The sequence below is a fragment of the Apis laboriosa genome, unplaced genomic scaffold (genome assembly GCF_014066325.1).
Source record: "Apis laboriosa isolate Shangri-la unplaced genomic scaffold, ASM1406632v1 scaffold38_cov145, whole genome shotgun sequence".
Classification (NCBI taxonomy): Eukaryota; Metazoa; Arthropoda; class Insecta; order Hymenoptera; family Apidae; genus Apis; species Apis laboriosa.
This window is the reverse complement of record NW_025223092.1, coordinates 1,775,662-1,802,115: the sequence shown is the minus strand read 5'-3', so window position 1 is coordinate 1,802,115 and position 26,454 is coordinate 1,775,662. Positions and strand designations below refer to the sequence as shown.

Here is a 26,454-nt window from a genome sequence, read left to right as displayed (position 1 = left end):
AATAATCGATTCATCAATCTTTTCTCATATTTTTCTTTTACGATAAAATAGATTTTAAATTAAATTAAAACGAAATCTTTAATCTAAAAAAAATTTTCAATATTAAAGATTAAATATTCCAATTGATTGACGTTACAATTGACATATCACAATAAATATTTATCAACACACAATACCGAATACAAACCGACCAAATAAATTATTTTTCTATCCGATTTAACAATAACTCATTAAAACTTTTAATAAACGCTCCTCCTTAATCCCTAATTCCATGTTACCCTTTTACCCACCAATTTAACCCCACCACCACGAAACAAGGGATGGAGAAAGGAGAAACATCCCCCGTTAAACAAACGTAAACGCGCGTAAGGCGAGAAGATGTTAAAACTCGAGGCTCGGCCTCGACCCATGCCACATAGCACAAGGTTCAGGTGACCATAAAATCGTGGCCATACTGTACCTTCTTTTCACCAGGCTGATCCACGCTCAGGTATTAGCTCTAAGCCGCTTTACGAGCCGCGCGACAGTGAAAGAACGAACGAAGAAGGCAAAGCGGGGAACGAGCACGATTCGACACTAACGCGGAAGCAAAGAGGGGGAAAAAAAGGAAAGAGAAGGAGGGAGAGGGGAAGGGAACACTACGACGAATGGGAACAAGGAAGGAGGATGAGTGAGGTCCGCTGAAACGACCTGTAGGGTACGCGGTCCTGGGATACCTGTGGCTCCACGCGACCATCGCATCGATGCCTTTTTTCCCCTCTCTCTGCCTTTGTCCATCTTTCTTCTTTTTTCCTTCCTTTCGCTACCCTTTCCATCGAACGGCTCCTCTTTCACCGCGTCACACAAGTCGACGTGAGCATTATCGTATAATGCGAATATCGACCGCAGATATTCGAACACGAGTTTTTGGTCGGTGAGGATGGTTCTCTTTTTTTTTTGAGATCGTGTGTTCTTGTTTTTTGTATATTTGAAAGCCGCGTAATTTGATCAGAGAAAAGGTAATTGAAAGAAACACGAAGGGTTGTGGAGGAAACTTTGCTCTTGGAGGAAATTAAAGTTTCGAATGGGTTTTAAATTTTTCTATTTTTTTAGTATTCTTAAATGCTTTTCTCTATATATCTTTTTCTTTTTTTTTTTTTTTTTTTAATTTGCAAAAATGATTCGAAGACAGTAATGGTACCAAAATATCGAATAGGTTTTAAATTCTTTTATTTTCTAAATTAATTTAAAAATGTCTTTTTCTCTATTTTTCTACGATCATTGAATTTATTTTTCGATTATATCTTAATTCTCATGATTTTTTTTTAAGTTTGCAAAAATCATTCAAAATTAAAAAAATTAATACGTTATATTTATTAGAGGATATTTGCATATATTTTATTTTCTAACAAAGCGTTTTTTTTATGAAAATAATCTGAAATATAATATTTAATAAATAGTATATAATGATATGATATATTTTTTAAATTTAGCCTCTATATATATCTAAATAAAGTTCAATAAAAAATCTAATTTTGTATCAAAATTGTTTCATAATATAGGCAATAAAAGTATTTTTAAATTTTCAAATTGAAGTTCTTTTTTTTTTTTTTATTATGGTGTGGTGTCGATATTTTTCCGTTCTTTGATCTATTTATAAACGATTGTACGTATCTATCTAAAAACATTGGACCCGCGTGAATAAATAAACGGATAAATTCAACAATCAAAACATGAAACGTGAAACATGAAAAACTATACATCGAGATTTATTAATCAAAGTGAAGTATTTACGACTGAAATTTCGTGGTCGCAACAGAAATTCGATCACTTCATTCATTTTGTTGATTGCGATTAACCAAACTGTTAATATTCTTTCGATCGTGATTGTTAGCAAAACAAATGTTACAAACAATGTCGCGTAATCGAGTTTCTTCTTGTCATTTTTTTCCCAGTAAATGAATGAATAAGAATTATGTTTTTTTTGTACACGTTTCATATATACGTCTGTTATGCTATAATTATCCACGAGAAAGTAATGATTTCTTATTACTCAAATCATTAATTTTATATAATATACTTTCGAGGCCGATCATAAATTCTTGAGGTAAGTAAATAAATTTAGTAGATATCAGATTAGTAGTACAGCAAGAAGAAATAAGAATTGAATTTTTTATTTATTTAGATCAAGAAATATATGTTAATGATTCATATTACTTGTATTAAAAAAATAGGATTACATATGTAGATGGAAGATAATTAATGAAGAAAATAGATAGAATTTAATAAGAGAAATTGGGAAATTGAAATTATAAAATATGAAAAAGTTTTCAAATCTTGAAACTTTTTTGCTATTTTTGCTATTTTTATGATTTAAAATTTTCGAAACAGAGATAAAAAATAATTTACGTAAATAACTTACGAGAATATTTTAATCATATGAATTTATTTTTATATAATAATGGTTAATAATCCAATTGTAAACTTTATACTTATCTTAAATAATATAATTTTATTATTTCATTACAGTATGGAGAAAAAAATAAATTTCTTGTGTAAAAAGCCAAAGAAAGAATTTAAAAAATTTTTAAATTTCAAGAATTTCAAAAGATCGTAAAATCTCAAATTCGAATTTTACAAACTTAAAAATCCAGTTTCGATTCATCTTTAAAAAATAATATCAAAATAAAATTTTAAAAACAAAATTACATTATTAATAAAATTTAAAATCTTTATACGAAATGCAAACACAAAATTTTTGTCATGAGAACTATAAATAAAATAATGTAAAAACAAAATCGGAAAGATTATATGAATTTCATAGAAGAGAAAGTAATAGATCCGAAATCGAACTCAATATTTCAAAAGAACAAAGGCTTATCGACTGCAACGACGACCTCGATATCGTCATAAATGGGGTAGTTTCCAATCAGGTCGTCTTACGTCGAATTTCCAAGTTTTAATCAGGCTAGATTACGTTTCTATCAATCTGGAAGTTCCTCGATGTAAAAATCGTTTCGAAAAGTTGCATAGAAATTTCATTAAGATCGTATTTCATTTCATCAAATGAAGTACAGCAATTAACGATTATTTCACGAAATAATCGTTAACGAATAATCGTTACGAAATCTGATAAGGCAAAAATTATTATTTAAGTTTTTACTATTCAACACAATCGAAAATTAAAAACAATTTTTACGTTGTTACGATATTATAGTAACATTAAAATCTATCATAAAATAATGAAATTCCTTACGAAAATAAAATTTCTACATTTTTTTGAAATAAATTTAAAATTATTGTAAACGATATATATCTATAACAGAGAACAACAAACAAATTTTATTCAAAATTAAAATAAAAAATAACTATTTATTTCGAATTGTTATTTCCAATATTGTTATTTGAAAATATTGATTTATTTGAGATAATAATAATAATAATATTGAATTTATTTTGTTATTTATTTTACATTTAAAAAAAAATAAATGTCAAAATAATCTAAAATAAAAATTGTATCATGCAAGTAAATATAGTGGTTACCCAAATATGGTTACCCAAACAAATTAAATATTGGTAATATTCATTTTTATTTTTTATTCAAATTCTGAACATATTAAAAAAAATTATTTAAAATACTATCTCAAATAAAATTATCTAATTATTTTAATGTTTCAACTATGTAATTTTCGAACGTGTCCAGATCTGCTGTAATATTATTTTTTTAATCGAAGTAAATATGATGATAAAAAAAATTACAATTCTGTTACGTGTCAACGTCTTTACGAGAAAAAATTTAATGCGAAAAAGAGGAACTTTGATGAATAACAAAATAGTAGAGGTTAATGGGGCGATAAAGATATACTTTTTTCCCTAGGAATTTACTAGCGAAAAGAAAAATGAAATTTTTTTACTATGGTTGAATTATTAATAATAATTAATTTCTAAAACAAGCGGATGAAAGTAGTTTCATCACGCATTCATTATTCTTCTTTTCGAATTTATGAAGTTTTAATGATGTTAAAGTTGTCACATTCTTTATGCAAATTGAATCATTTTTTTATGGACGATTTTAACGACCAAAAGCTAATTATATCGATAATAAAACGAATATTTTAAAAATTAGGAGAAAGATATAATCTGTAAACATTTTACTTTATTGTAAGTTAATTGTTATTATTATTTTGTTTTCTTAATTTCTATATTTTTATTTATATCGTTATTTTCTTATGTTTATACAGTAATACGACAAATTATATTTTTGATCTGCAAGTATTTACATGTATTCAAAAAATTCAAAAACATGATATTTTTTTATGAATATTATTAATTTTTACATTAAAAAACAAAAATTAATTTCTTCAGTTTCGTATGAAATAAAAAATTTATACTGCAATATTATTTATATGTTTATTTATATGTGACATTGGAATCTAAAAATTGTAGTACCTATCCTTATTTTTTGATCATTCAGAGGCAAAAATTTTCTTATTTTTATAATAAAAAATATGCATATCAAATTTGCTCTTTTCTATGTATTGCCATTTTGTAGCCCAAATATTATTTTCATTTTTATTCATTTTTTATATTATAAAATATTCATACTAATATTACGAGCTTTATCCAAACTTACAAAATTTTAAATTCTCAAATTTATTCCAGATTCATCTTAAATTTAAAATCATAATTCTGAAAATTACATCAAAAATTTAAAATTCTCATTTCAAAAATTTTATATTCTCAACTTTGTCCCAAAATTCACCTTAAATTGTAATTTAAAATAGTAATTTCTCTAAAAATTACTTCAAATTTAAAATTTAAAATTCTCATTTTATACGAAAAAAAATCATACAAATTTGCAACTAGACACTACTTTGACTAAGAACTCGAAGATTCTTAGTCGAAATACTTTCTGATCTCGACTAGTTCTGATCTCGACTTTAGAACAGACAGGGTCAATTATCGTGCAATTTATAACATCCTTTGAGAGCAACATCAATGCATAGCACTGTGAATCCAAGCATGTGCTTGCGGAAAGCCTTCGAATAACATCGTGGATGCATATGTGATCGGGCTGAGTGCATCTTTCGGTTCCTCGCCTCGAACGAACCAACACTGTCTGACTGGAAACACATTTTCCCGATCGAGATTTCCACTAGTCATCCACCATCTTAAATATTTGCACGCGTTCGAATATGAGCATTTCAAAGAGTTCTTCTGATCTCTCGATCATGTGAAATATTCATGTGTATTTCGATGATTTTTGATTGACAGGGTAAAAATTAGAGATCGATTACAATATCTTTTGAATTTCATTGTTATTTTTGTTATATAATATATATAATATAATAATTGTTTCATATTGCAAAAAAAATATTTGATTTGTAATATAATTATTTTGTATAATAATTTTTTTATAAATTCAATCAATTAAAATTCAAAAATTTTAATATCATCAAGATATCATACGACAATTTAAAATTTGTCGAATTAGTCGAGTTTTTACAATCATTCCTTAAAATTTGTTGTATGCAAAAAATTGAATCTTTATATAATGCAGAAGTCAATACTAAACAAATGAATTAATTCATTAATGATTTTTTAAATTATACAATTATAAAAATTAAAATTAAAAACAAATAAATTTTAAATAAATTAATTTTATTATTATATATGCATTATCTTTTTTTATAACATTTACTTCTAATAATATTAAAAGATAATTTTCTTTCATTTAAAATTCTATTACTTCTTTTATTCATTCAATTTTATATTTTAACCATATATATCTTACAATTTATTCATATTTTTTTAAATCATTTTATTTTACTTAGTATTTATTTAATATATATTAATATATTATAATAAAAAATTTAAGTAAACACATAAAAATTTGCAAAACATATAATATGCATGAAATATTTAAAATAATGATATTTAACGAATAAATAAAATTTAATTTACCAATAAACGAAAAATATAAATCTACTTTTTTTTTTAATATCTTAATAAAATTGTTTCAATAGAGAAGATTCCAAAATAAAATTAAAAAATCTAATTGTAAAAATTAGATGTGACTTATCAAATTTTTTCTTCTATTTCATTAATAATATTAATCACTAAAATTCTTCTTTTCACAAAAATAGAAGTTTTCTCAATCATCAAAAATTATTATGTCAAAATATTTATATAATTCTAAAAATTGTATCAAAAATTAAATTACGATATCCGCAACTAAAACTTTTTTTTTAAAATTGATAAAACATATTTACATAGATCGATAAGAAAATCTTTAAAAACGATAAATTCGTAAAAAAAAAGGAAATATCTTTTCTATAAAACTGGGTTACGAAATTTGCACGATGAAGATCGGACAAAAGACAGAACCTTCGATAAATTAATATCGAGTAATTAGTTTGAAACTCGTAATTAATAACTTAACTCTTGGCCCATCGGATCTGGGTCACCATTGATGCAATTACATTTAATTTCGTTACAACTTCGGAAACATTAACGCTTCGCCTAACGTGCACTCGAGAGAATAAGCGGCACTCGTTCGCAATCGACTGAAATCTTCGATTTCTTTACTGCGATAAAACCTCTTTAACGATTAATAATTCCAACGTCTTGTAATTTCATACATTTGACATCGTCACGTGAGTCACGAATAATAATACTACGATATGCAATATTCTAATATATCAATGTTTTATCAACCAAAACATTCAATTATCCGCAATATTTCTACCTATTTACTGTTTCATAATAATGTAAATAGATATCTTTATATAGATATATAAATATCTTTATATAGATATAGTACCAAAAATAAAATTTAATTTAAAATCATATATGAATTGAAACTGTATATAATGTATCAATTATTGAAACATTATATAAAATGTTTTAATAAAAATCGAACATTTTGATTACAATACACAATGTATTGAAATACTTATTTCAATGTAAGTACATTTTATTTTAATTGTATATTCTATTTCTACTCATAACAATGCAAACAGATATCTTACGTTGAACATATACGTACAATGTATTAAGTATTGAAATTAAAAATTAAAAAACGATGAGGATACACGCAGAGAAATACACGATATTGGAAAATCCACTCATTGGCATTAAAAAAAAAAAAGAAAAAAAAAAAACAAACGAGATGGAAAATTATTTGCAAGATGAATATATTTCCTTGTACATTCGTACAAAAATTCGCGCAATTTAGCAGCTCTGGTAAACTTAATATAAAACGAAATACAAATTCAAAAATCGAAAACTCTAAAATATCCTCCCTCAACAACAATTTCAATTCTGGAATATCCACAATTCCCTTTTACCAGTTTTGTTTGATAAGAAAACAAAACAAATGAAAAACGCACGGCGGGAGGGGGAGGGGGGGAAAGGAGGGCGGGGGGGGAGGAAAAAAATACATATTCACGTATCGCGCGCGATGAATAAATAAAGCGACGTCTGAAATTTCGTTGCATTTCGAAATTATCCATACACCCACACACGCATCTTGCACGCATCAAGCGGGGACGGATGGACGGGCAAGAAATTAATTACTTTTTTGCCGGCGACCACGGATCCGCTCGCGTGTCGTTTTACAGTCGGCGATCAAAAACCACCGAAAACCGTCCGCCTCTCTCTCTTTATTCGACCATCGAAATTACGGTGTGCTCTATCCGGGCACAAAAATTCACCGCATCTCTTCCCCCTCCCCCCTCCTCCCCTTCCCGCGATTAAGTCAGCCAATGCGCTTTGACATTCGAGCACACTGCCAATAAACTTGATCCTTCATCGATACAGGCTTCCGTTTTACAGGTATTTTACGATTTTTTTTTTTTTTTTGTTTTTTTTTACGATAACAATATCCGATCCATGCGTCTCTCTGCTTTAATTTTTCAAATGGATTTCCCTTTTTTTTAATACATTATATTTGGAACTTTAATACTTTTGATACTTTTGATACTTTTCTCCGTTTTATCTAAGATGATATTATAAAATATATATTTTTATTTTCAGAGTGATTAAAGTTTACTCGTTATATCGATTTTGACTATCAGATTATTGCTCGTATAAAGTATTATCTATTGGATGAATTCAATCGGAAATATTAAAAAGAATTAGATAAATAAATTTAAAAAAAAAAATTAACTAATTTTTAACTCGTATAAATTTTAACACGTATAAATCAATCTATCCTTATACCAATTTCTTTTCACAAACATCGCAGTTTCGAAGAAGAAAATTACCTCCCAGGTTTAACAAAGATTTACGTAAAAGTAAAACGATTCTTAGGTAAAAGCACCTGCCGTGATGCCCGGTAGTATCCTACGAACCAATTTATCCAGGTGGAAGGTCGGCGATCATCTTGGCTCGCGTGCATCAGCCGTTCATGATGCACGTGCACACGGTGCAAACGTATAAGCCGAGAGGGTGCAGGATGACTGCATCCCCCGCACGAAACGTAAACGAAACTTAAATGAATACCTAAATTCCCCGAGTCACGCGAAATACTGGATCGTTCGGGGTTGAGCATTGACTTTTACTCGACGTTTTTAGATAGTTTTATTGTTCGTTAACAATTTAACTTTATTTTATTGCTACGTTTTGAGGAAATTTTCTTTGAGTTTGAATAAATATTATTGCGAGAATTATTCTTCACAATTTATTGTTTTTGATGAACTTTGTTGCAAGTTTTATTTACGTTTAATGTTCGAAGGAAATTTTGTAATTTGAATAATATGATTATAAAAATGCATCTTTAAAAGATTTGTGAAAAAATATTATTTCTCCAATGTTTTTTTTCGAATAGATTGTTTTTGAGATGGATTTTATTTTGGTTTAATAATTTTAATAAATGTTAAAAGTAAAGAATTTTATGGCTCTCTTCATTCAAAATATGTGAATCCTTTCGTTCGAAGCAACGATGCTTTCAAAATTAGAAGTCAATTGTATTAATTTTGGATAGTATGAAATGTACGAAAATGATTTGAATATTAAATTGCTCTAAATTTTGTTGCTTTCAAGGAACTTTCGTTAGAAATTCTGACTATGAAATATGGAAATACATTGCACAGTATATTCTGAATGTTAATTATTCAGAAGAATTTTAATAACGAATGAATTTTCATCTGAGAGAAGCAAGAGCTAAGTGATACATTTTCTTAATCATTAAATTTTCAAATCTAATCTTTAATTAAAGAATGAAAAATAAAAAAGAATTAATTCAAATAATTTTCACTCAAAACTATTCAATTTAAAAAATTCTGTTTTATTTATCAATTGTACAAATAGCCAAACTAACAAATTATAATTTTTCTAAATACTATTTCAACGCTAAATCGATAATGAAAAATACAATTTCTTTTGTAAAAATTCGATACAAAAAAAAAAAAATTCGAAAATTCTAAAAACAAACAACGGAAAATATCGTTTCGTATAAAACGAAACAACAACCAGAAGATATCATCGAAACATAATTTCAATCTACACTTCATCAAGCAATGCCCTTTCGTCGGCTATAGTCATTTAGATATTAATCCCTTCACCAACTTTATCATCCTAATTGTCGATCCTCGCTACCGTGTCTCATAATTTAGATACAAAATGCCATTGTCTCGTGTATGACGTAATCGTTATCTTTTAAAAACGAAAGGGTTAAGGGCGGTGATTACGCCTGGCAGGAACAACGCTGATAGATCGTATGTCCCAAGGGTGTAAAACACTCCCTCCTCAAGAGGAGTGCAAGTACCTTCAACGGGTGAACAAGCATGATGCTGCAGCAAGTATAAAGCGCTATCTAGATTCGCCATCCCTTTAATTACACCCTCTACGAAAGCTGGTTCGAGGTGGCCTTTTTTATTCTTCCCTTCGAAAAAAGAAGGGGGGATATTAGGGCTCCTAAATCTTAAATCTCGCTCACACGTGATGATTTTATATTTTTATATCTAAACGAATCGAAAATTTTCGAATTTCTGTATTTTAATCATTTCTGTGTTTTTTTTTTTTAATGTAAAATATTAATTTTAATCGGAATTAAATTTGATCGGAATTGAATTTTTAGAATTTGAATAGTCAAATTCTTTTGAAATCTCTTACTTTTTTAAAAATATTGGAAATTTCGTGGAAAATCTCGTAGAAATATTAGAAAATTACTATTCCTTATTTTTTACGCGCTTTTACATCGATTTACGTTTTCAACAAATAAATGTGATAAAAGTTATAGTTATTAATAAAGTTAATTTCTGATTATTTAGATACATATTTAATCAGTTACTATAAGTACATGAATTTGAAATTCATTATTCAAATTACTTGATTTCAATTTGAAATCACTCACAATTAGTAAAACCTATTATAATTCGACAGCACAGCATTAATTAATTAAATGCTCTTAAAAAACTTTTTTAAGACATTAACCCACTCTGCATTAATAAATATTCTTTACGAGGATAAAATATTATCTTGCAAAATGTTATTCTATCTATATTCGCCATATTTATATTCCATTTACTATAAAATCCTATAACAGGAATGATGATATAATACAGGATTAATATACAAATTGTGGAGAGAAGGAATGCCCCTGTCACCGACAGGATCGAAATGGATGCAATTGAGAAAATTGCCGGGATATCGATTTCACCCTCGTATCAGTAGGGGATGCTGGATGTGATGCAAAGTTAACGCGGAGGAATCTTCCGGTCTAACGCCGGCTGACGTAGTTGCATGCCACCAAAATAAATTTTCGCGTTACCTGCCAGATAGCGACGTTATTGCAGATTTTTTGGAAGAAATACGTAGATTATTGAAATCGTATATTCTACATTCTTTTTTTTTGCCCACCAATATTAATGTTTCTTTATTTTTATATTTGCTATTTATTCATTTTTAGATTTAAATTATAAATTTTTGTTATTCTTTTTATTTTTATTTTTAAATTGATTCTGAAATATTTAGTGAGTTAAATGTTCCATTTAATATTGACAAAGATATGGATGATAATAAGGTATGTACAAAAATCTTTATAAGAAAGTTTTTAAGAAAGTTCATTTATCTTGGAGAATCTGATTTTAAGGAAAATATACATAGAATATAACAAATTATGCATAATTTGTTTTTCAATAGAAAATTTATTTGAGTATATGAAATCAATTTCATATTTTTCATATTTTGTATATAATTCTTCTTAGAATTATTTTTATAACAGGATAAAATGGAGCATTGAAATCTAATTATTTTAAAGTTTAAGATTTTGTTTCATCTCGTATCATTACGAGAATAATACTTAATACTTTAGTGTTTGATTTCCAAATAACTCAAAATAATATTTCATATGAATAAAAGAATTATATTCATATAATTATAACTCGTTATAATCTACATAATCATAATATTTCATTATATAACATAATATATAATTTTTCTTGTTTAGAAAATTATTAACAAGAAATTCTGTACAAAAGGAAAATGTCAATTATGTTTAATGTTTAATTAATTTATAATTTTGGTAATGGGATGGATAGATTAGCAACAGTCTATCACTGGTGCAATATGTTAAAAGCAATCGACTATAGTACAGATTCTCTGCAAACTTTCTTCCATTCCGTTATCACCGGTATTCCATCGGAAAACTTTGGCAATTCACTGGATTTATCATCGAATCCCTATTCTTATTCTTACCCAAAGTGACTTTAAAATTTACTATCACGATCGTTTCCCTTAAATAATCCCCCAAAGTGTTTCGTCTTGATTTCGTTTGAATATCGATCTTCTTCTCGCCAGATTTATCAACGAACGGAAACTTGATAAGAAGATAATGCCCCTCTGTCTCTGTCAATTATTTTACGAGTTATTAAGCACTCTCCTCGACAGTACTACCGATAATTCAACATTAACATCTAACGAAATCTCTTAAATTCTATATCTTGCAAAACAATTTATCGATCCTCTTTTGTTTTTCTACTTTAACCTTGTGAGTGAAAATATTTTTGTAATATTTTGTTTGTAATTCCGAATCACTTAATCACTTAACGCATGATTAACGAATAAACAAAGAAAGCGATTTTCAAATATTCGTAAATTTTTTCCGCGTTTATCATATCAATTCTACGAAAGTCGTCGCAAACGTGTATTTGACAGATCGAGATCAAGCTTTTAAAAATTTGCGAAACAACGAGAATTCTCACGAATTCTGTCCGTTATCGAAAATTTATCAACGAATCGATGCGAAATTCCCAATATTTTTCCTCCTCACTCTATCGCATACTCATTAAATCTTATCATAGATCGTTGAATTGGTATCGGCAATTGTATCTATAATCGTACAGTATAAAAAAAAAATATAGATTTAGAAAAGAAATGATATTATTATTGTAAATTAAGAAATTTTATTTTGATTATCATGTTATAAATAAAAAAAAAAACTTTTACTTTTTTCACTTTTTTTTTTCGAATATCTATCTTCGATCTACCTTATCTACTTTCGATAAAAATGTTAATTTAATAAATTAACATCTTACATATGATGGATAAAAATATTCTTTAAATAAAATTTTTAAAATTGAACTAAACAATTTGAATAATTTCGAGATATTAAAAGAATCAGTTCAATGTATAAAAAATAATTTTTAGAAATTATTATTACTTCCGAATTATAAAGAAAAAAAATCTGGATTTTTATCCAAGTCTATAAATGAAAATTTCTACAAATAGCAATATTTGAAGTCTTCTTTCTTTACACGTTATCTAAATAACTTCTAACATTTCAAAAAGAAAAAAAACATTCAAATCGTTTGCAATTTTAGAAAAAAATTTAAAAAATATTTTTATCCATTATTGTATTTAATGGCCTTGTATTAAAACAACATTCGTTCCTAATTCGGTACGGAACCACTCGCCACTGTAATTAACCCGAAACTCACTATTACAAATGAGTGGGATATTCGTCGAACAAATGGGACCGATACGGTCCGATGCGCTTCTGATTTACAGGGCCGCTTAACGCACGATTAGCGGGCGCATGAAACATCAAAGAGGATGCCGTTTCAACAATGATAGGAAAACAATTGGGCACAATTCGAAGACTATTCGATCGAGTGTGGAATCGAGATCGTTCGTCAATAGAAGCCGCGAAAATCCCTTGGTCAAGAGGGAGGAGGAGGGTTGAAACTCTGTGGTGCCCGATCGACCGAGAAGGGTAGTTATTTTCGACGCACCGCGTGGTGTATACTCGATTTCAGGGGGTTCATTGGCGAAATGAACGTGATCCGTGTAAACGCGGCTCAGGGGGTGAAGAAACTGTTCAATCTGTCGGCGACCCCGTAATTATCGAAGGGTTCCGTGTTGAGGGTGGAATCGAGTATCGGTATGGGTTAAAAGTAAATTGAAACCGTGGATTAAAATTTTTCTTACTTAACTGTGTTTATTATTTTATAACTTTGTTATACAAAAATATTTATTTTAAAATAGTGAAGAGCAAAAATGGGGTTTTATTTTTTTCATAATTAATGCAGACGAATGAAAGGATTTTTTTTTGCCTCTTTTTGTAAATAATAAGATGAATACAATTAAAATGATGGAGTATATATAATTTTATATCAATGTGTTTATATAAGGTTTATAGTTAGGTTATATAGTTTATATAAGGCAAAAATATGAATTAATAATTAAAAAGAAATCTATTTTTTTTTCCTTATTTATATGTTATAATATATATGGTATATTTTATTATAGAAAAATAACAAAAATTAAATCTCTGATTCTTCGAAAAAAAATTAAAGAATATATTTCTTTTAATTTTTATTTTTCTCATTTTTTCAAAATATTCTTCTTCTTTTCTGAAATAAAAATCACTCGATAAACGGATAATTAGAAACTTTATCATTACGTTTCGTAAGCATAATTACAAGAATGAATACTCAAAACCAGGAAATAAAAGCGGAACATTTCACAAAGCTATTGAATTTCCCCATCGATGACCAAGAAATCAACTACTTTTCACCATATAGAGCCAATTGAGTATCAAGCCGTAAATTCACCTCTGGCCAAGTTTAAAAAGCATTCTGCGCCATTGGCACGATTCTCAATGAGGAAAGCTGCGTTTCTCCGGAATGATCGGTCCGCGAATCGTTAATTGGATAGAGCAGAGAATAGCTCGAGAGAACTCTTGATCCAACTTTGGAGAGATCGTTCGATAGGAAAAAGCAGACCGGTTTTACGATTCGAGGAAGGAACAAGAATTGTCTGAAGAACATTGTCAAATAATTGTTTACGGAAAATATCGTGACACGATCGAATAAAATCAATTATCTCTTTACTGTCACTTCGAAAAATAAAGATACATTCTTTTCTATTAAAAAAATATTTTTGAGTTTTTTTTACGTATTTGTCATTAGTATTTGGAAAATTATCGAAATGCAAAGGTAAATATTTTATCTTTAAATTGATTGCAATTGAAGTGATGCAAATATTGAATTTAGAATTCAAGAATTAGTACTTTAATTTAAAAGTTACTTTTTTATCGTTTCAGTCAGAAAATTGAAAGGAAAAAAAAGATGAAAGTTGAAAATTGTTGATAATTATAAATTGTTGTATATATAATTATATATATAATTGTACATATAATTGTTGATAATTATAAATCTTATGATTTTCAAATTTTTTTGTTTTAAGAAATAGAATGATTCTGACATTTAAAATTTTAAAATTAAAATCTTGTAATTTATGATTTAATGAAAGTAAAAAAAAAATGTATAAACATATTTTCAATAATTGAAAAGTAATTCTAAAATTCATTTGTATAATTATTTTTCTTGCTATAAAATAAATGCATTTATAACATTTATATAATTTTTTTTTGAACATTAATTCAATATTTCGATCAATCTTAATTCCATTCTAATTCTTTATTTCAAAATCACGAAATACTTTTAATTTTTTTAATTTTAAATTTACAAAACATCAAAATCATTAAGAATACAAATCTAATAACGATAAAAATATGCATGATCATATTTCATATTTGATTAAAAATTATACAAAATTCTCACTAGAAAATTCTTCCCAAAAGTAGAAGATTACGAAATATATAAGCATATTCTATCTATTAAAAAAAAAAAAAAAAAAACTGATTCACCTTCTTCATTATAAGACTTAAAGGCACACAATTATTAAAAACAGAGAAAAAACTCTAAAAAAAATTCCAGACTCCACAAAAATTATATAATATTCCAGATATTATTTCATTCTCCCATCCGTCCAAACTCCTATTACGTAATCTCGTTCCTCGTTAAGGGGTTCAAGGGGGGAAAAAATTGCAACATTTCGCAACCCTCAAACTATGCAGCAAACCTCCACCGCCCCCATGACAAGAAAATATTTTCTCTATCCGGCTTGTAAACACCGAGCAAGATTAAACCGTGGGTCTCTCTGTTCAAGGGTAACTTTTGGAGGATTGTTGGCACGGTAGAGAGGACGACGACGAGAGAATCAATGGAGGTTGATTGGCTTGGTCGACCTTCCACGAGTCAGAGGTTGGCCGATTACATGGTCCATCGTATAACTACAGGCCACAATGACACCCGTGATTTTCGACTTGAACGAAGGGGTGCACGTGCGTGGTGGCCGGCTTTTTCAAGGGCCGAAAAGCCCTTTATATACGAATCTCTGTGTGTGCACAATGCGCCGCGATAAAATCTCGCATTGGAACAACCCCCTCGTCAAGGGAATGCTAATTCGTTTTGTAACGAAGAATTCGGTTCAGGTGTACGCGCACCTCATTCGATTACAGTTCGTTGCTATCATTGAATTTGTGGGGATTCAATCTGCCAGCCTTTCCACCATATACGGATTCCTGATTCACCTGTTTCGAGTTCCGGTATTTCTATCACTCCGTGTCTATCTCGTAAAATTTTTCCTTTTGTTGTTGTTCGGGTTGAAGTTAGTTTTTAGATTATTTTTTTATATAGAATTTTATTTTAGAAGATATATATGTTATTTACGATATTTTTATTTTTTTATTTTTCTTTGAGCATTATTTTTCAATTATAGTAAAATTATTATAGCAAAATTATTCTCTTCATTGTGAAAGTAAGTTGTTTTTATTTTTTTAACTTCGGCTAGTTTTGTACAATCTGGACACGAAATACGTACAATCGATTTATCGTAAATTTTTATCGCTATAAAATAATATTTTTATGAGCTATAAAATGATTTTATATTTTTCTTTCTAGTTCGATTCGTTTATTGCACTTGCGAGTGCAATCTTGGAAAAACATTTGTAGCACACGAAAATATAAAATGTGTAAAACTATAGTTGTATGATTTCTATAAAACCTTCATTCCTTTTTTCATCGTTCTTTTTTTATCATTCTATTCTTAAAAATTATTATTATTATAAAATCATTTAATTCTTAATTATTGTTTTTTTAATTAAGAATAACATAATTTAAATAAAAAGAAATTTCACTTTTTGAAAAGTAAAAAGTCATTAACTTGCATATTTTGAAAAATATATATAAATATATATATAATAAAATATAAATATATATATATAAAAATATATATAAATATATATATATAAATATATGAAAAATAATGTATTTTGTAAAGAAATTCGATTATCAACAAAAATAACAAGGATTAACATTAATTAATTATTTTTTGTAAAATCATACAATCTCTTTCAATTTACTTAAAACCTATCAAAATTATTGCCTAACCTAATAATTTACTTATATTTCAATTTAAATAATCATATTATCAAAAATTAACAAATAAAATTTTATACGACGACAATTTTCATCAAATAAAACCAAATATTTCAAAATGAGCTTACCACCGAGTGCAACTTCAATGAAGTAACGATTAACATCTCGAGAATTGTGTTGAAAATTTTTTTCGCGAAATAAGACCAAATTTCGAAAATGAACTTAGCACGGTGCAAACTTCGATGAATGAATTATTAACATCCCAACAAGAATCGTATTATTAAAAATTTCAACACGGTTATCGTACCTACGAGACCAATATCCCATTTTGATCTAACGATGTAATATATGTACATACACGATGTTTTAGCTGAAACTAAGTACCTCAACGCTCGTTACCACATGCTTCGTGGTAATAGATGACCGCTCGTTTTGTGGTAACCCATTAAACTCTACACGATAATGAAATCACTTCCCGCTGCATCGTATCAAACAGAAGAATACATAAGTGTTCCGTGTAGATAGAAAGATATATTATATTAACAAGAAATATCGAGCAATATAATTTATATTAATGTGTTTTATACGTTTTCTTGATAAATCGATAACGTAGAGACAGATAGAAGAAGATTGATAGGGAGAAGAAATTCTTCTTCAGAATCGAGTAAAGACACATTTGTATAGTTCAATTCTTGACAGTGACCTAATTTAGATACGATATATCGATTCTCAATATGGGTTCCGTCTTCAAGCTACAAATAGCTTTTGCAATTCAATGATGTTAGTTTATCGGGAAACGCGTATTTTATTAACACCATATAATTAATTTGAAAGTTTAATACTCATTTATCTATTTATAATTTAAGCATATCGTATAATATTAAATTATCCTATTTTATTAGGCAATGAAAACTGTTAATGAAACTGTTAACTGTTTGTTAACAGTTTAAATTTTTCATATCAATAATAAATTGTTTATTACTATAATTTCATCGTTATAACTGTTACTAATTTTTGTATTTGATGAAATAAATTTTATAATTAATGAAACAGTACTCAAGTCGAGTTATTCATTTCGTGCTTCAAGTTAATATCTATTAAATATTATTTCGCATTACTTAAATATTAAATTTTTAATGGTTTTTTTCACATTTGTGAAATCAACCATTTCATATCCGATAACTAACAACCGTAGAACATTAATTAAAAAAATTAACTTATAATTCTAATATAAAAATTATCAATTAAAATATAAATATATTCAGAATCTATTTTTCAATTACATTTAAACGCATAATATTACACGATAAATTAATCCAATTCTTAATTTTACGAACATTCCACGAACATTTCTGACTATAAAAGGATCAGTTAACGAGATTACATTAAAATTGCATTAAAAATTACCTCATTCCACATTCAAATGTCTTTGCAATTCATTTTAAAAAGATTAAATAAATTAATTGGATTATTATAAGAGGAAATTCGTGGAATAAAAAATGGGCACGCGTCGATAAAATTTTATGGCAGAAAATTTCACGTTTAGAATTACAGAAGACCGCTTATTCTTGTTCGTGGAATTACACGGAAGAGTGAAAGCGGTCTTGAACGATGAATTTCAAGACGTGTAACGTAAAACCGTGAAAAATTCGTCCGTGCGGGCAGTGGCCACTTTCCACACACCGGAAACCTTTCATTGCCGACAATTCAGACAATTCGTCGGTGACAGGTCGGATTTGTTGCGGACCGTTTATAATTCCTGGTGTTAGCGCACAATTTGGTGACGTAATTGAATTTTCATATTATCATTATCATGCGTCACGTGACGCTCGCTTTCCGATTTAGATGACCCAAAAAATTCGCTTTAACCGATTATTCCTATCGGGTTCAAGTGAAACTTCGCTATAACATAACCTAACCTATATTTTGAAATAAATAAACGACACGAGCGTTGTAACTAATGAAATAAAGAAACAGAATTAAATTTAAGAGTTTAGATGATTCAAAAAATTATCCTAATCGATCATTCTTATGGAATTCAAGTGAAACGACGTTATAAAATAATTTAACCTGTATTTTAAATCCAACCTAACCTATATCGTGACTTTTGAAAAGAAGAGAATTTTATTAAATTTAAATTAATTTGTTTTTTTTGAGAATTTGGAAATTTTTTCTAGTAATAAGAATATAATTTGTTATTTTAAAATTTCTTTATTTATGTTTATTTATATATTATTATGTTAAGAAAAAAATTTGAGAAGAATTATTTAATCGTTCTTATTATTTAACAATGGAATTGGCAACATTTTATTATATATAGGTTTGAAATATGAAATATAATAAGCATCGATGATTAAAATTACATTAGTAGATATGATGAAAATAATTAGATATGTATAATTACGTTTCTGTTTTAATGAAAGTTAATATTGATTCTGTCAAGAACACCTGTACACTTTAAATTGCAAAAACAAATAATCTGAAACCTGTTAATTTGACTAGTTAATTGTAATAATAATGTTAATTATACTATATTTTCTACTTCTCTCTCTATTATAATTTATTATATAAATTTTTCATAAAGAACTATAAAAANATATGAAATTCCATTAACGGTTTTTGAAAAATTTCAAATTTCGCATTCTTAAATCTTCTTTTGCAATTATGGATCAATATTATTAATAAAATTTAGCAAAATTTCACAAATTACAAGTTATTTAATTATTTCATTTAATATAAAATTATATAAAAATCTATGATTCATAATGTTTGATGTGTCAAATTATAATGAAATCATACTCTTTAGAGAATACGTATTATTTTTCATAGAAATTTAAAATTTAAAATAACGTTTTTTCATCCTTTTAATATTTTCATATTTTGCTCCAACCTAGTAACCCTATCCGTTTCCATTTCCATGAAATTATTATACTTCCGTGAACGATTCCGATGTAAATATTCATATTGAAATACAGAGAGAGATTTTGTTTTGACTGTTAGCTTTGATATTTTGATAGAAGGAATAAATACAATAATATAAATAACAGCAATAAATAAATTCTGTGTAAAGAATATACACACATAATTTGAAACATATTATAGGGATAATAAAACATTCCGATAATGGAATATTCGAGTGATAAAGAGTTCGAATAATGGATGTTGTAATGATATTTGAGATCTGATTTTACATTTGTTTTTTGTGTAACTCGAAATATTACGTTTCGCTTTTCCTCTAACAAAAACATTTATACTATTATTAATACGAAATGAAGCTTATTACAAAGCCTTATCTTATCACAGAAACTATACGATGCAATGACAATTGCAGCTGATAAAGAATAAAACATTTTGAAGATTACATATTTGAGTGATGTATCATATACAAAAAACAAAAACAAACAGAATTTGATGAAACTTTAAAATATAATGAAAAAAAAAGAACACATTTAAATAATGAGGAAATTATTAGATTCTAAACTAGTAATTAAATATTTTATTAAATATTTTTCGTTTGTATCAATTTAAAATTAACTAAACATTGAATAATACTATAGTGTTATAAATAAATTACTATTGTATTATTATTATACTTGTTACATTGTACTTTTCTCTTACAAATTCTAATTGCAATAATTTTATCTTGTTATCTTCTATCATCTGATCTTGTTTTTAAACAGATAGAATATAATACTGAATACACAAAATATATACAAAAATTATCGCCGCCATATGAGCTATGAATCGTGTAATCGTAAAATTTGAAATAATAATAGGGAATACTATCAGTAACACGGCTTAATAGAAAAGAATAGCTGAAATTATATTATATATAATAGAATAGAATATTATCGATATCGGAAAACAAAAAATATTCCACAAACTTTTTGTCTCGTATTCTTTTTCCTAGTCAAATTCTTTCTCATAAAATAAAACATTCTAGCCAACGTTTAATCCCTTTCTTAACGAACAAGATAAATTTCTTTCATCAATAAATATTAATTCAATAATATTACAATACAATTGAATCTAATTTTCAAAATCCAAAAATTATTTTAAAAATTATAAAATTATTTTGAGGCGAAATGTCCTATTACTCTCAAAAGTGAACCACTTCAGAAACATCACAAGACATGAAAAACATTCATTCAAGTAAAATAAAATAACACCACTGAAGATATTAATTTTCTTTTTTTTAGAATAATTCCAACTCAAACACGTACACGTATCCCTTAAAAGCGTTTTGATCGTGGAATCCTCGATATGCCGGCACAAGTAGCGAAAAAAAAAAAAATGGAACAAACAGATGACACACTCACCGAGGCCGAGCAGATTGTAGCAAAGGCGACACAATAGCCATCGACACCACAGGAAAACCCTCGGTCTGCCGCGTTTCGACGCGACCACGGTCATTGTTTCGCGCTCGCGTTGTTTTTTACTCGGGGATAGTTCCGCCTTAAAGTGTAGCCTATGCCTGATCCACGCATAGAAGAACTGAACGTACTGAAATGGCCCACATATTAAACAGCGGCATATTGCCTGGCCTGATGCATAATGTTGAACCATTGGGAGAGAGCGGTGTAAAGAGAAAAGGAGGAAGAGCGTGTGCACGACGCGGAGGAACAGGGATGGAAGAACGAAGGAACGAGCCCGTATGATTCCCCTACTTGCGAACGAATGAATGACGCCATTCGTTAAATTGCGACTAAGATCCGGATGTGTCGAATATCGAGTGTTTGTCAAGGCTTTGGGAAACGCTGGAATATTTCACCCCCTCGTTGTCGTCACGGATAAGGCAAAAGTAGTATCTCGTTAAGTGTCGCAACGATTCCATAACGAGTAGTTAGATACAACGAGTGTATATGTGAAAATATGTGGATACATGTTTCACAGAAGGATTTCGAGAGATGTGTGTGTGTGTAGAATTATATAAATAGAATTTTGAAATGGATAGATAAAAGTAAATATTTTTGTCACGAGGTGACATAGTATTTTTTAAACTTCTAGTTAAAATGGTAATTACAAATGTATATTTTAAATTAACTTGTAATGAATGGTTAGTATTTTATACTAAGCAATTTAGAGTATCTCATTAAAACAGGAGAAAATAGTATTTCAAATTAATTTAATTTAAAGAATGCTGTGCCAACAGGAAATAGCAACATAGAATACACACATAGAATGAAAAAAAAGACCAGAGCAAACATCGCGTGACTTGTCATTATAAGTTTATGACGCGGTTATTCTCTCTGGAAGCATTTATAAAACGTATTATCGTACTAATATCCTTGTCTCAAAAAATAAAAGAAAAAAAAAACTCGAATCCACGAGAATCCTCTGCGTGTTGAAGAAACTCGCAAAAATTTCGCGACCTCCATTCGAGAAATAGAAAGCAATACAGTCTCACTTACAATCGTTTTTATTTGAATTGAAAATAATTTTCTGTTGAAGAAAAATTCTCCAATTTATAAATCGTTCTTAATTTCTTTCAAGATTAATGCTTACAAGAGAAACGTTATTATACGGTATATAGCGAGAATTATAATTTTTATTTTCTCTGATATATATTTGATATATATTTGCAGGATAAATCGTATAATTTTTTTTTTAAAATGATGAAAAAATAAATGATAAATTATGATTAAAAAAAAAATGATTCTAATTGTAATATAATATAAAAGAAATTCAATCTATAAAGTCATAAAATAGACTTTTAAAAATAGGAAGTAAGATATTCTTTTAAAATCATCGTTATCAATAAGATCTTAATAAGTTAAATTTTCAAAAATATATAAAATTGACAAGTTCATGAAGTTTTGTAAAAAATTAAATGAAGAGTATTATGATATTTTTTTGACGAAACTATTTAATTTCAAATAAAGATATTTTTTAACAACACGATTGACATAATATTATAGCAGAATGTTAATCCTTTGAAATTTATACAGATAATATTTTTGAATTTCATATTCACATAATCATTTTTCGAATAAAATAGAAATTTCAGAAAATAATTTTTAACACAAAGATATTTTACATTTTTTCCAATATATAAGGAAGATTTCATTTTGAAGATTCAATCAATTCTATTGTAAAAGTTATTTATCATCTGTTTCTCATCTTTATTTGAAAGCAATAAACGAAAAGTTTGATTCAAAACTTGGACGAAAAAATCGATATTTAATAAAAATATTTTTAATATTAGTTTCAATGCTATTTCAGATAGTATATAATGATTATGACTAGATGGCTAATGCGTGTTTGAAACACGATATTACCGGAAGACATTTTATGCCAGATCGAACAAGTAATACTAGACTTGTGGTCTCACCGCGGATCTGAGGAAAAATTCTAAGTCAAAGATTGATTGATCCTTGTTCAGTTTTCACTAATGCAGAATCGTTAATTTCAAGCGAAAAATTAAAATAGTTTCTTCGTCGATCTTGAATCAATATTTTTAACATCATATTCTTTCCATCTATAAAAATATTTTACTTTTCTCTTTTTAAAAAATTAAAATTTTTATATTTTTTGTATTAGATGTTAATTATATAATCGTTATTCTCGTGATTTTAATACGTTCAATATATTTCTCGAAATTATTTAACCCTTTTAAGACAGATATTTCTTTTTAACAATAATATTATAATAATATGAAAAAAAATTTTAATGTAAAATGCATATATACAAATAAATAGCCAAATTTCAAAAGTGGCCAATTTAAAAAATAAAAATAATTTATTTTCTTTTAAAATTTTTTAAATTTTTTTAACTATATTTAGAAATTGTTTTGAAAACATGTTAATATAAATTTCCACGAATTATGTTAAATTATAAACTTATTCATAATCTGTACAAGAACCATATTTCTAGCATGCAGATGATTAACAATTAAAACTAATTTTGAGATGGCTATTAAATAATAAAATTTAAATAATTTATCATGAATTTGAATTAAAAATTCAATAATTTACAATAATTAAAAAAAAAAGAGTTAAATTTTAAGTCAAAACTAAAAAACTATTAAATTATTATCTTAGAATGTTAGAAAAATTATAACAATTTTCTGATCTTTAAAAAAAAATTTTCGTTCTATTAATCTCAAAAGGGTTAAAATTACCGGGCATTATAATTACATCTTTCCGGTTCCAATTGTATCAAATCATATTGTTAATGAAATATTAAGATATCTGACATTATTAGACAGATGATACAACGTCCTTAAGATACTTACCTAGTTATTATTTCGCAGAGCACAAAAATGTGGTGATTACTTCAGATGATTTCTACACGTTGCGATGAGTTCACAACCGCGAAATAAGACACTCTGGTACACAACTACACTGCCCACCGACTTCAGAAGTGGTTTCTTCCTGGATAAAAATGCATTGTTAGTACAAAGTGTATCAGAATTCATCTTCGATATTATACAAAATATTAGAAAGATTTAAGAAACGATAATATTTTGCTTTTATGAATCTTTTATTTAATATTAATATTTTTTTATTAAATATTGTGTATAAAAGAGTTAAAAATGATTATGAAAATTTATATTTAATTAGAATTTAAATTGATTAAATATAATTTTTGAAAAATCAGATAATTAATTTTGATAGAATTGAATTTGGTTTGCTTTCTATGTAACTCGTATTGACATTTTTGCGAATAAAATTATCCTAAGTTTTATCTTTTTTTTATTTCTTCATTTTATTATTTTATGTTATTCTTAACACTAGAAATATCAACTTTTCGTATTTATCCACGAATAATTACATTTCTATTTTAATAAAAGTCAATTAATATTAATATTATAAATTATAATTTCTTAAAATTAACGAAATACTTTATCAAATTATCTAACATTTTTCGATATTATGTTGTGACCAAGATTTTTATTTAAAATAATAATTAAATTTATTCGTAATATTTATATCTCTCATGCAAAATATGAAAAGAAAAATATATAATTTCAAAATAAAATAAATTTTATTTATATAAAATACAATAGTATAATTTTCTATTGTATCTTATTAATTTTCCTCTACATCAATTTATTTACAACGATCATTAGCTTCCAAGCTTTCAAATTTAAAAATTATCATCAATTAAAACTCTTCCTCCTCGCGAGTAAGGAAAAAAATTCTACTCATAAAGAATCAACGAAATTAAAAAAAACACTCGAGGACCACTCGAGGGAACGATCGCTCCAATTTTTTCCTCCCAGGTGAAGCAATTTAACCGTACACGTTACAACGAGGAAGGGTCGTTGCACTATTAACTCGGTACGCCTTAGTTTTGTCTAGATACTCGGCTTCTTGACCCTACTTTGCATCACGTGCCAACCGGGATCGGGTACCATTTATCCACTCCAACCGGTTGCCGATGCTGTAATTCAAACCGCTTCGAGGGTTGCCATTGTTAGAGAACAGAGACATCAGTGTTGCCTTTGAAGTTAGCGTAAATAATAAACGTTTTACTAGGAACTAAAAATACTTTGTCTATCATCAGAGATGTAGATTCTCTCTGTATAATTTATGTATTCTAAGATTGGTCGAACGATTGAAAATTATCGTGGAGATACAAACTCAAGGAGTAATTACACGATCACCTATTTATAAATGGTACAAGAAATATGGGCGGGAGATTGGTTTAAATGTCAATTAGTAGTACCGATTGATTTAATAACAAACAATTATTGTTAAGGTATGCTGTATGCTGGCAACGTTCTGCTTATCGCTAGGGAATGGATTCTGATTCTAATTCTGATTTAAGTCTTTTTAAATTTTTATATATTCTCAACGTGTTTTTAGAAATTGTATATATATGTTTAATATTTATATAATGTAATATAATTGTATAATATTTATATATTAGGATTGAATCTAGAAATGAAAATAAATAGAAATGAAAATAAAGTTGGTATGACGATTGAGGCTTATATATTATTTAAGTTATATAATTGAAGTTAAATGAAGATGGAAATAGAGAATAACTCTAAATTAAGGATTTAAACTTAATTATAATTTGTATGTTTTGATCTTTAAAATTGACTCTACAGAGATATATTAATATTAAAATATATTAATATATATTTCATAAATATTCTTATAAATATATAATTTTGTTTTTTATATATATGTTTTAATGTATGCTTATTTTAGAATGCTATATTATTGTGTTATATTATTATTATGCATAATTATATTTTTATTAAAATCCTTTTTATATTATAACAGTATTAATACTTCATTTTATATGAATTTGTTAAGGAATAAGCAGTGTAATCAGGTTGTTAATTTATTGCAACGATAATATAAAAATTAAAATTATAGGGAAGATAAGTTAAATTCTAGTTTAAAATTTAAAATATTTATGTTTAATTTTCCTATAATAACACATCGCATTAAAATTTCGAATTAAAAATTTAATATTTGAAAATTCATTTAAATAATAATCTCGAATAAATATAATATTTTTAAAATTATTATAGAAAAAAACTCCAAATATTTTATTATTAGAAATGCATAATAAATGCATTGTAAAAGATTAGCTAATTCTTCCTACTTTAATTAGTAAGAGCTCATGTTCATATGAAAGAGTTTCACAATTTTAAACTTAACTCTAAAATATATAATAATATATCACATATTACAAATAATAGATAAAAAACATTTTCAATTATACTACAGTTATATAAAAACGTTCATTTATAATAATATGTGACTCCAAATAATAAATTAGAATAATA

General features: G+C 27.1%; 1 protein-coding gene across 11 annotated transcripts in view; it reads right to left on the bottom strand.

Moving 5' to 3' along the window:
* LOC122715523 (kazrin) overlaps positions 1-26,454 on the bottom strand; it is a 172,568-nt gene that overhangs the window by 136,891 nt on the left and 9,223 nt on the right. For 9 of the 11 annotated variants that reach the window (XM_043937778.1, XM_043937780.1, XM_043937781.1 and 6 more), the window contains exon 1: positions 21,026-21,178. In XM_043937778.1, the coding sequence (XP_043793713.1) occupies positions 21,026-21,066 (41 nt within the window). In that variant the 5' untranslated portion in view covers positions 21,067-21,178. Of the gene's footprint in view, positions 1-21,025; positions 21,179-23,940; positions 24,080-26,454 lie in introns of those variants that run through there. The other 2 variants (XM_043937784.1, XM_043937788.1) reach the window with 1 other exon arrangement.